The 11,663-nt window shown below is 56.1% G+C and overlaps 2 protein-coding genes across 2 annotated transcripts; both read right to left on the bottom strand.

The window, feature by feature from the left end:
* Positions 1–1,788: 1,788 nt before the first annotated feature.
* On the bottom strand, positions 1,789–3,152 carry ATP6V1FNB (ATP6V1F neighbor). Its single transcript, XM_038753235.1, has 2 exons — positions 2,585–3,152; positions 1,789–1,975 (listed from the first exon to the last, which is right to left on the bottom strand). Exons 1-2 carry the CDS (start codon positions 3,027–3,029, stop codon positions 1,866–1,868), a joined length of 555 nt encoding a protein of 184 aa, XP_038609163.1. The 5' UTR covers positions 3,030–3,152; the 3' UTR covers positions 1,789–1,865.
* A 966-nt stretch (positions 3,153–4,118) lies between these two features.
* On the bottom strand, positions 4,119–9,521 carry ATP6V1F (ATPase H+ transporting V1 subunit F). Its single transcript, XM_038752633.1, has 2 exons — positions 9,300–9,521; positions 4,119–4,654 (listed from the first exon to the last, which is right to left on the bottom strand). Exons 1-2 carry the CDS (start codon positions 9,455–9,457, stop codon positions 4,453–4,455), a joined length of 360 nt encoding a protein of 119 aa, XP_038608561.1. The 5' UTR covers positions 9,458–9,521; the 3' UTR covers positions 4,119–4,452.
* Between the last annotated feature and the right edge of the window lie 2,142 nt (positions 9,522–11,663).

Below are 11,663 nucleotides of genomic sequence, written 5' to 3'. Positions count from 1 at the left end.
TTATCGACTCTGTTGTATTGTGCTCTCCCAAGTGCTTAGTACAGTGCTCTGCACCCAGTAAGTGCTCAATACCAATGAATGATTAGGGGGGGCAGGAATTGGTCGAAGGAGTAGCCTGAGGGACAGAGGGTCCGAGCCAGACTCACAACTCCGGCAGCCGCTGGCTCCTGCTCTCGAGGGCTTCATCAGGCGGGAGTGACCACAGCCGGGAGCTCTGGGGAGTTGGCGCCTGGACAGAAGGGCATTTCCCTCAGCCCAGGCCCCCCTGGAGACCGGCACTCTGGCCTGCTTCCCCCTTTCCCCACCCTCCAGCTTTAGACCACAGCACAGTCGGGTGTGAGAGGATCGGGCAGGGGTTGGAGAAAGTCAATCAATCAATTGATCGTATTTATTGAGCGCTTACTGTGTGCAGAGCACTGTACTAAGCGCTTGGGAAGTACAAGTTGGCAACATATAGAGACAGTCCCTACCCAACAGTGGGCTCACAGTCTAAAAGGGGGAGAGCACTGTGCCTTGGGAAAGTCAGTTCACTTCTCTGGGCTTCAGTTACCTCATCTGTAAAATGGAGACTATAACGCGAGCCCTATGTAGGGCAGGGACTATGTCCAAGCCGATTTGCTTCTATCCACCCCAGTGCTTAGTACAGTGCCCGGCCCATAGTAAGCGCTTAACAAATACTGTAATCACTATAAGCCGTCTCAGTGCCATCCTTCCCCCCAACTCCTCAGCACCCCTGCCTCAGTCGTCCTCACAGAGAGAGGACTTTGGTGGCCCCCACCCCTGAACAGCAGGAAGCTGCCCTGCAGAGACTCCTGCATCTGCAGCGGGAGGCAGGTCACAGGCGCAAGCGAGACGGCGAGTGGCAGTGGCTGCAGGTGAGCCAGTCTGCAGGTGAGCTAGTCTGGGGAGAGGACAGGGAGGGAGCCGGGGTGAACCAGGCAGGGACCGAGGATCATGTCAGGCTCGTGCCCGGCCCTGCCTCCCGCTCAACCCCATCACCCCCATCTCCCCCCTGCCCTTCAGGTCCAGGAGTGCCTGTGCATCGCCAGGATCCGCCGCCTCGGAGATGGCCCCGTGGGACCTCCTTCCTCGCCCACCCAGGCCTGGCCACAGGCAAGACCCAGCTCGGGGCGGCGGGGAGGGAGGAGATTGAGGGCCTGGATGTGCGGTAGCTCTGCCACCTGCTGCCCATCCTTACGGTAACTCTGCCCCTTGCTGCCCATCTTTGCGGCAGCACTACCCCCGCCGGCTGCCCATGCGGTAGGACTGCCCCCCAGACTGGCTGCCCGCGCTGTAGCTCTGCCCCCGTCAACCCACAGCTGGATGCCCATGCAGCAGCACTGCCCGCTGCTGCCTGCCCATGCCGTATCCCCGCCCCGCTCCCGGCTGGCTACGGGGACCCAGGCTCTTTTCCTGGGGCCGCAGGGGGATGTGGACCGGCAGAGAAGTGCCATAAGGGACCAGCTGGAGCAGGTGCACCGGGAAAGGACAGGGAAGCTGCAGGCCCGCAGGGACAGGTGAGGATGCGGAAGGAGGACGAGAGGAGGAGGAGGGGAGCGGCCCCTATCATGACCAGAGAAGGCCTTCTCTACCCCAGGAATACTCACATCTTCCAGAAGCTGCTGCAGCCTAACAGGGCCCGGGGAGTAGCCCCCAAAGACCAGTACTCTCCCTGGACCCCCAATCCTGGGCCGCAGGTCAGGGGTCAGACAGAGAGCTGCCGGGGGTCAGCAGGAGCTGGGAGCGGCGACGGGCAGGAGCACGGGACAGACACACAAACCCAGGAGCCTGCGGCGCCCCTCCCGGGGCTTGTAATCTCCCCAGCCCACCTGCGGCCCACCTGGCTCCTCCCAGCCAGGGTGGGTTCAGAGGGCCAAGTCCCGGGGGTCCAGCACGGAGAAAGCTCCATTCTTGCGGAAGAAGGTCTCGATGCGGCACAGCTTGTTGGAAGGGAGGGCCCCCTTCACAGTGGGGCCTGGGGAAGAGAGACGTGGCAGAGTCAGGCGTGGGGACCGGGTGGGTGGGCCAGGGAGGGCCGGTTGCGTGCTGGACCACGGACCTCGTCCACCCCAGCTGATGCCCATTAAAGGAGAAAAGCCCCCCGGAAGACATTGGAAATGGATGTCTGTAGGGGTGCAGAGGGGGCAGGGAGTCACCTTATCAGCCCTTGGTGGTCAGGGAATGTGTCTATCAACTCTGTTATACTGTACTCCCCCAGGCGTTTAGTATTCATTCAATTGTATTTAGTAAGCACTTACTGTGTGCAGAGCACTGTACTGCTTGGGAAAGTACAATACAAAGCAGTGACAGTCCCTGCCCACACTGAGCTCACACTCCAGTACAGTGGTATACACACAGTAAGTGCTCAATAAATGCCACTGATTGATTAATCGATCACCTGCCAGAGCCCTGATGAGCAGAAGGAAAAGCCACTGAACAGGGCTGGGGGCGCGTGGAATTCTAGTTCCCTCCCAGACTAGGATCTGCCCCATCCACGGATTTTCCAGCAGGAAGTGGACCCTCTCTGCCGCTCCCACCACCCCGTGATGGCCACCCATGGCACAGGGGGGCAGGGGCGCCTCACCCAGCTGCCAGCCGTACACAAAGCTGGTGGTGAGGGGGTAGAGGTAGCGCTCCTCCGGCCTGGTGGCCGCACGGGCGGCCAGGTAGCAGACTCGGCCCTGCTGGTCGTGGGAGACGCCGTGGTAGAGCAGGGTGCGGATGGCGGGGGGGACGGGGTACATCTCCCCGTCGGGGGGGGAGGGACAGACGGGGCCAGTGGGCTTGGGGACGGGGGCCTTGGGCGGGAGTGGGGTGGGGGCCTTGGGTGGGGAAGGGACCTTGGGAAGGCCTTTGGGGGCAATGGTGGGCAGCTTGAGGCCCTCGCGGGCCTGGACCCGGGCCCTCTGCTTGGCCCGGACGGCGGCGCCGTACTTGCGCTGCCAGCCAAAGCGGAGCAGCATCTCCTTGAGGTACTCCTCCTTCCAGAAGTTCTGCCGCTGCGTATCCATGTTCAGGTGCCGCGCCATGGATGACGGGCAGGGGCCCAGGACCGAGGGGAAAATTCAGGAGCCAGTCGCCTCCTGCCCAGTGCTGGGTCTAGGAGCCTGTTGCCTTGGCAACTGAACCCCACATCACATCACACAGGGCCCGGTGCGGGTGTGGAGGGGTTCCGCGCTGGAGTTTTCCCAGCACGGGAAGTAGCGTGACCTAGCGAGAAGAGCACAGACCAGAGAGTCAGAGGACCTGGGTTCCAATCCCAGTTCCACCATTTGTCTGTTCGGTGACCTCAGACAAGTCATTCAATTTCTCTGTGCCTCAGTTCCCTCACCTGCAAAACGGGGATTCAATACCTGTTCACCCTCTTACTTAGACTCTAAGCCCCACTTGGAATTCATTTATATCTAGCCCAGCACCTAGTATAGTGCTTGGCATACAGCAAGCACTTAAAATACCACGTTATTATTATGACCATTAGCCCTACCCTATCTCCAGCCAGCACCCGCAGTTCAGAGGGAGCTTTTGTTTTTTAAATTAGTACTGAATGCTTACTATATGCCAAGCACTGTACTAAGAACTGGGGTAAGTACGAGACGGATTGGACACCGTCTTATTCTCCATTTTACAGGTAAGGTAACTGAGGCACAGAGCAGTGAAGTGACTTGCCCAAGGCCACAGAGCAGAGAAGTGGCAGAGCCAGGATTAGAACCCAGGTCCTTCCGACATCTAGGTCCGTGCTCCACCCACTAGGCCCCACTGTTCCTTGAGTTGCGGAGACGTTTTGGCCTGGGGCCCCAAGCCCTCACCAGGCTAACATTAACACTCCAGGGGTTCGTGTCTATATAGTTCCCTCTTCTCCCCGCTACCCCCTCCCCATCTCCCTACAGGAGAACAGTTCCCTCTCCTTAGGGAGATTCCTGTTCCTCACATTCCTCTTCACTACTGGGCCCAGGCCATGGGCTCTGGGGAATTCTGGGGGTTAGCTTCTCTCCTCTGCCACTACTACACTAGCTCTGCAGCTACAACACTGAGCACAGCTCTGTGCTACGCCCTCACCCCTGTTCCTCCCACCGTCCACTCATCCTCTCCCTCAACGCCAGCCAAAAAATCAAGAGGCAGCCAGGAGAGGGGGAGCCTTTAATTTAATAATACTATGAAACAGACAGCACCAGCCTTGCTGGGGAGCAGGGTGAGGGGAAGGAAAGAAAGGCGCGCGTGTTCGTGTTGGAGGGCATGGCCAGCTTCGGGTTCCCTCAGATCTACTTTCTCTTGAGGTTTTTGGTCTCGCCCCGGCCTACCCCAGGGGGCTGGAGAGAACTTATCCGGTTGAAGGGTGCCAGCAGGCTGAGGCCACACCTTCTCGGATAAGCCTCCGAGTGAGGGGAGGGACACCGGATGGACAGATGGACACACACTGCAGAGGGAAGGCTCAGGGCTAGTAGCCGGGGGCTGCTAGCGCAGGTCTTCGGCTGTGAACATGCCGCGGGCCCGGCGCAGGATCGAATCCTTGGCCGCATCGTAGGGGTGCTCCTTGGAGGGGATCTCCAGCACGGCGGGCAGGGAGCGGGTGTGGGCATCCAGCGCGTGCCGTACCATCTCAGCGATATACTGGTTGATGAGGATGATGCCTATGTCATCCCGGTTGAGGAACTGCCTGCAGGGGAGGGGAGAACGGGAAGAGAGGAGGGGGCCAGGAGCTGTGAGGGTCAGCCTCCCCGTGGGCCCGGCTCCGTCTGGGTGGGACGGTGGCTGCAGGAAGATTGGGGGGGGGCGGGGGGTGGAGAAGCAGAGGATTCAGGGAAAGGCAGTGACCAAGAGGCAGGAGAATGGCAGGGAAGCAAGTTGGGCCACCAGGCTGCAACCCTGCACAGAAATTAGGGAGACCCAATTTGGCCCTCTTCACTCATCATCATCATCATCAATCGTATTTATTAAGCGCTTACTGTGTGCAGAGCACTGTACTAAGCGCTTGGGAAGTACAAATTGACAACATATATAGAAAGTCCCTACCCAACAGTGGGCTCACAGTCTAAAAGAGACTCCTCAATCAGTGGTATTTATTGAGCACTCACTGTGTGCAGAGCACTACAGTGCTTGGAAGCGGACAATACAGAGAGTTGGTAGACACGTTCCTTCTCCACAAGGCACTTAGAGTCTACAGGAGGAGACAGCCATTAAAATAAATAAGGAGGCCTCACAGAGCCTCCTTCTCAACTCTCCACCTCCAACCCCTTTCTTCCTCCGGCCTGGAGCTCACTCCTTCAAATCTACCAGTCCACAGCTTCCCCCCAATCTTCAAAGCCCTCCTAAAAACCCACCACCTCCAGGAGACTTTCCCTGATTAATCTCCTCTTCCTCCCAGGCCAGGCCCATTCAACAACTGCTGCTCTTGTCATTTTATATCCGTGCTAGGGAAAGGTGGATCAATACCTCATTTTATGTTCACTTACACTTGTTATCCTCCCCTCCAGTAGCCCCACAGCACACACACATAGCACAGGGTCATGGTGACCTTCCCCGGAGCCAGTCAGAGCTGACCGATAGGATCAGACTTTCCAGAGTCGGGCCGGGAGTGGTTCCCATGGGCTGTGGGCAGCGAAAACCGGTCGGGCCTCAGTTACCCTGTGGTCTGGACTGTTTGGGGAAACAGTCGGGGCGTGGGGCAGGCACACGGACCTCGGCAGGGGCAGGCCCAAGTCTGGACGTGACTGGGAGGGGCTGGATTCAAGTTATTCAACTAGTGGGGTGAAGTGGCCACTCTTAAAGGGTGGGGTGGGGTGGGATGAGTGTGTGTGCCCGTCCGTCTGTCCTGTTTTCGCTGGGTTCTGATGCCTCTGATGGTGGGGAGACCCAGGGCAAACAGCTCCCGGGCAGGGCAGGGCTGGAAAAGGGGTGGGGGGCGTGGAGTACCTCGTTGGGGTCTACCAACTCTGTTATACTGCACTTTCCCCAAGCGCTTAGTACAGTGCTCTGCACGCAGGAAGCGCTCAGTATACAGCAGTAAGTGCCTGACTGGGAAAGGGCAGCAGGAGGGCGGGGCTTGGGCAGCGGCTTGTCCCGGGCTCTCCCCGCTGAGGGTCACAAGGGGCTGACTCTGCCCCGGCCTCACCTCCGGGGCCAAAAAATGGGAAGCTGACCCTCGGAGGGAACTTCCCAGGCGCATCCCCGGCTCCTCCGGCTGCACACAACGGATCCCGAGGCGGAGGGAGCCGGGGGTGGCCACGGGCGCGGGGAACCCAGGAATCCCCCACCGAGCCAGACTCGGTGACAGCCCACCCCGGGACGGCCTTACATCACCCCTCGCTGAGAAGCCGCGTGGTCCGGTGGACACGACACGAGACTGGGAGCCGGGAGGCCTGGGTGCGAATCCCAGCTCTGCCACTGGCCCGATGCAGTACTCTGGACAATAATCATCATCACCATGGCATTTGTTAAGCGCTTACTATATGCCAGGCGCTAAGCACTGGAGTGGATACGAGCAAATCCGATTGGGCACAGTCTCCGTCCCAGGCTCAGTCGCAATCCCCATTTTACGGATGAAGTCACTGAGGCCCAGAGAAGTGAAGTGACTTACCCAAGGTCACACAGCAGACAGGTGGTGAGGCGCGATTAGAACCCATGACTCCACCACTCTTCTGCGGTGTGACCTTGGGCAGGTCACTTTATTTCTCTGAGCCCCAGGTCCCTCATTTGCAAGATGGGGATCCAATACCTGTTCACCTAAGACTGTGAATCCTGTGGGCCCTGATTATCCCCAGCACTTAGTGCAGTGCTTGGCACATAATATTTAACAAATAAAGCACTTAACAAAACAAATGTTTCGTTTTGTTGTCTGTCTCCCCCTTCTAGACTGTGAGCCCGCTGTTGGGTAGGGACCATCTCTATATGTTGCCAACTTGTACTTCCCAAGCGCTTAGTACAGTGCTCTGCACACAGTAAGCGCTTAATAAATACGATTGAATGAATGAATGACCTTCTGACTCGCAGGCCCGTGCCCTACCCACCATGCCAAGATGCCTAACTTTCCTGTGACTCGGTTTCCTCATCTGTAACATGGGGATGAAGATACCCGTTCTCCTTCCCTCAGACTATGAGGCCCGGGTGGGAAAAGGATTGTGTCCGATCAGCTGGGATTATTTTTATGATATCTGTTGAGCGTTTACTATGTGCCGGGCACTGTACTAAGCGCTAGGGTAGATACAAGATAATCAGGACTGCACCTAACCCAGCGTTTAGCAAATACAGTTACTGCAAAGCGTTTAACAAAGACAGTTTTGGGTATTTTTTTTAACTGCCTCTAGCTCCGCTCAGGGATTTGCCTGTATCCACCCCAGCGCTTACTACAGTGCCTGGCACCTAGTTGTGGCACAAACACCACAATTAGAGAAGCAGTGTGGCTCAATGGAAAGCGCAGGGGCTTGGGAGTCCAAGGTCGTGAGTTCTAATCAATCAATCAATTGTATTTATTGAGCACTTACTGTGTGCAGAGCACTGTACTAAGCGCTTGGGAAGTACAGGTTGGAAACATATAGAGACAGTCCCTACCCAACAGTGGGCTCACAGTCTAGAAGGGGGGGATGGAGAACAAAACCAAACATAGTAACAAAATAAAATAAATAGAATAGATATGCACAAGTAAAATAAATAGAGTAATAAATATGTACAAATATATATACATACATACATATAATCCCAACCTCGCCACTTGTCAGCTGTATGACCTTGGGCAAGTCACTTCACTTCTCTGTGCCTTGTACGTATTTACTATTCTATTTATTTTATTAATATATTTTGTTTTGTTGTCTGTCTTCCCCTTCTAGACTGTGAGCCTGCTGTTGGGCGGGGACCGCCTCTAGATGTTGCCAACTTGCACTTCCCAAGCGCCTAGTATAGTGCTCTGCACACAGTAAGCACTCAATAAATATGATTGAATGAATGTGCCTCAGTTCCCTCATCTGTCAAATGGGGATGAAGACTGTGAGCCCCACGTGGGACAACCTGATCACCTTGTATCTCCACCTTGTCTCAATCAATCAATCATATTTATTGAGCGCTTACTGTGTGCAGAGCACTGGACTAGGCGCTTGGGAAGTCCAAGTTGGCAACATATAGAGACAGTCCCTACCCAACAGTGGGCTCACAGTCAGTCAATCAATCGTATTTATTGAGCGCTTACTGTGTGCAGAGCACTGGGCTAAGCGCTTGGGAAGTCCAAGTTGGCAACATATAGAGACGGTCCCTACCCAACAGTGGGCTCACAGTCTAGAAGGGGGAGACAGAGAACAAAACCAAACATACTAACAAAATAAAACAATCAATCAATCAATCAATCGTATTTACTGAGCGCTTACTGTGTGCAGAGCACTGGACTAAGCGCTTGGGAAGTACAAGTTGGCAACATATAGACACAGCCCTACCCAACAGTGGGCTCACAGTCTAGAAGGGGGAGACAGAGAACAAAACCAAACATATTAACAAAATAAAATAAATAGAATAGATATGTACAAGATAAATAGAGTAATAAATATGTACAAACATATATAAATATATACAGGTGCTGTGGGGAAGGGAAGGAGGTAAGATGGGGAATGCCTGGAATGCCCTCCCTCTGCCCATCCGCCCAGCTAGCTCTCTTCCTCCCTTCAAGGCCCTCCTGAGAGCTCACCTCCTCCAGGAGGCCTTCCCAGACTGAGCCCCTTTCTTCCTCTCCCCCTCGTCCCCCTCTCCATCCCCCCCCCCATCTTATCTCCTTCCCTTCCCCACGGCACCTGTATATATGTATATATGTCTGTACATATTTATTACTCTATTTATTTATTTTACTTGTACATATCCATTCTATTTATTTTATTTTGTTAGTATGTTCGGTTTTGCTCTCCGTCTCCCCCTTTTAGACTGTGAGCCCACTGTCGGGTAGGGACTGTCTCTAGATGTTGCCAATTTGGACTTCCCAAGCGCTTAGCGCAGCGCTCTGCACGTAGTAAGCGCTCAATAAATACGATTGATGATGGGCTCACAGTCTAAAAGGGGAGCCAGAGAACAAAACCAGACACATTAACAAAATAAAATAAATAGAAATAGAGTAATAAATATGTACAAACATCTATCCAGGTGCTGTGGGGAAGGGAAGGAGGTAAGATGGGGGGGGATGGAGAGGAAGGAAGGGAACCCAGTAAGCGCTTAACAAATGCCACCATGATTCTGAGGGTGATTATGAATCATAAGGAGGAGAATCAGTGGTTCGCGTCCGTCCGCCCGTCGGTCGGTGTGCGCGGCCGGGCCCTCCCGGGCCACCGTACCGGAAAGTGTCCTCGATGTCGTTGAGGGCCGTGTCCTTCTCCACCACCAGGAAGTTGGGGTGTCGGTTCTTGTTGAGCTCCCCGATGCCACCGAGCAGGAAGCCGGTGACCGTGTCCTCGTCGCCGATGACGGCGATGAGCTTCCCCCGGCCGGCCATGCTCCGCGCCCGCCTTCGCGGCGCCCACCGTCGGGACTCGGGGAGCCGAAACCCTGCCCTCGGGAAACGCCTCCTCTACGGCCCCGCCCCGACGACCTCCACGCATGCGCACTCGGCCCACATCGTGCCGGGGCCTCACGCCCCCCCTCCCGCCCCAGCTCTTGAGCATGCGCACTCATCCGACATCGTTCCGAGGCCTTCACGACCCCCCACCACCTCGGGCCTTGAGCATGCGCACTCATCCGACATCGTTCCGGGGGCTTCACGACACCCCCCCGCCCCCGCCCTTGAGCATGCGCACTCATCCGACATCGTTCCGAGGCCTTCACGACCCCCCCCCCCGCCCCCTCAGGCCTTGAGCATGCGCATTCATCCGACATCGTTCCGAGGCCTTCACGACCCCCCACCCCCCACCCCTGGCCTTGAGCATGCGCACTCATCCGACATCGTTCCGAGGCCTTCACGACCTACCCACCACCTCGGGCCTTGAGCATGCGCACTCATCCGCCATCATTCCGAGGCCTTCACGACCCCCCCCCACAACCACCTCGGGCCTTGAGCATGCGCACTCATCCGACATCGTTCCGGGGGCTTCACGACACCCCCCCCGCCCCCGCCCTTGAGCATGCGCACTCATCCGACATCGTTCCGAGGCCTTCACGACCCCCCCCCCCCCAACCACCTCGGGCCTTGAGCATGCGCACTCATCCGACATCGTTCCGGGGCCTTGAGCATGCGCACTCATCCGACATCGTTCCGAGGCCTTCACGACCCCCCCCCACCCCCGCCCTTGAGCATGCGCACTCATCCGACATCGTCCCAAGGCCTTCACGACCCCCCCCCCCCACAACCCGGGCCTTGAGCATGCGCACTCATCCGACATCGTTCCGAGGCCTTCACGACCCCCTTTTAGACTGTGAGCCCACTGTTGGGTAGGGACTGTCTCTATATGTTGCCAAATTGTACTTCCCAAGCGCTTAGTACAGTGCTCTGCACACAGTAAGCGCTCAATAAATACGACTGAAGATGATGACGATGATGATGACCCTCCCCACCCCGGGCCTTGAGCATGTGCACTCATCCGACATCGTTCCGAGCCCTTCACGACCTCCACCTCCCCCAACCCCGGGCCTTGAGCATGCGCACTCATCCGACATCGTTCCGAGGCCTTCACGACCCCCTTTTAGACTGTGAGCCCACTATTGGGTAGGGACTGTCTATATATTCATTTTATTTTGTGAGTATGTTTGGTTTTGTTCTCTGTCTCCCCCTTCTAGACTGTGAGCCCACTGTTGGGTAGGGACTATCTCTATATGTTGCCAAATTGTACTTCCCAAGCGCTTAGCACAGTGCTCTGCACACAGTAAGCGCTCAATAAATACGATTGATGATGACGATCCGACATCGACCCGAAGCCTTCACGACCCCCCGGGCCGTGAGCATGCGCACTCAACAGACATTGTCCCGGGGGCTTTATAGCCCCGCCCTTCCCCGGTCTTGAGCATGCGCACTCAACAGACATCGTTCCGGGGGCTTCACGGCCCCGCCCCCCATCCTTGAGCATGCGCACTCGTCAGACGTCGTTCCGAGGGCTTCACGGCCCCGCCCCACCCTCCTTGAGCATGCGCACTCGTCAGACGTCGTTCCGAGGGCTTCACGGCCCCGCCCCACCCTCCTTGAGCATGCGCACTCGTCAGACGTCGGTCCGAGGGCTTCACGGCCCCGCCCCCCGGCCTTGAGCATGCGCACTCAACAGACAACCTAGCTGGATTGAAACTGGGGCTGCTTTACTGTACCGTAAATGAGGACTGTTCCCATTGGCCCATTGAACACACAGTGTTCATTCATTCAATCGTATTTACTGTGTGCAGAGCACTGTACTAAGTACAATTCGGCAACAAGGAATCCCTGCCCACAACAGGCTCACAGTCGAGAAGGGTGGATATAAGCAAACTGGGTTGGGCGCAGTCCCAGTCCCCAATGGGGCTCAGAGTCTCAATCCTTGTCCTTGACTTCTTGTCATCTGGGCACAAGTCCACCAACTCTGTTATAATGTACTCTCACAAGCATTTAGCACAATGTTCTGCACCCAATAAGTGCTCAATAAATACGACTGATTGATTATACAGATGAAGTAACTGAGGCACAGAGAATAACAATAACAATAATGACAGTATTTGTTAAGCACTTACTATGTGCCAAGCAC

This window comes from Tachyglossus aculeatus, chromosome 10 (assembly GCF_015852505.1).
Source record: "Tachyglossus aculeatus isolate mTacAcu1 chromosome 10, mTacAcu1.pri, whole genome shotgun sequence".
NCBI classification, from domain to species: Eukaryota; Metazoa; Chordata; class Mammalia; order Monotremata; family Tachyglossidae; genus Tachyglossus; species Tachyglossus aculeatus.
This window is presented reverse-complemented; position numbering and strand designations above follow the sequence as displayed.

Bases quoted from the DNA above. Each gene is read 5' to 3' on its own strand.
- ATP6V1FNB (XM_038753235.1), bottom strand. From the start codon at position 3,029: ATGGCGCGGCACCTGAACATGGATACGCAGCGGCAGAACTTCTGGAAG. The intron at 1,976-2,584 runs GTGAGGCGCCCC...TCTCTTCCCCAG, and splicing joins TGTGTACGGCTGGCAGCTGG to GCCCCACTGTGAAGGGGGCC.
- ATP6V1F (XM_038752633.1), bottom strand. From the start codon at position 9,457: ATGGCCGGCCGGGGGAAGCTCATCGCCGTCATCGGCGACGAGGACACG. The intron at 4,655-9,299 runs GTACGGTGGCCC...CCTCCCCTGCAG, and splicing joins GACATCGAGGACACTTTCCG to GCAGTTCCTCAACCGGGATG.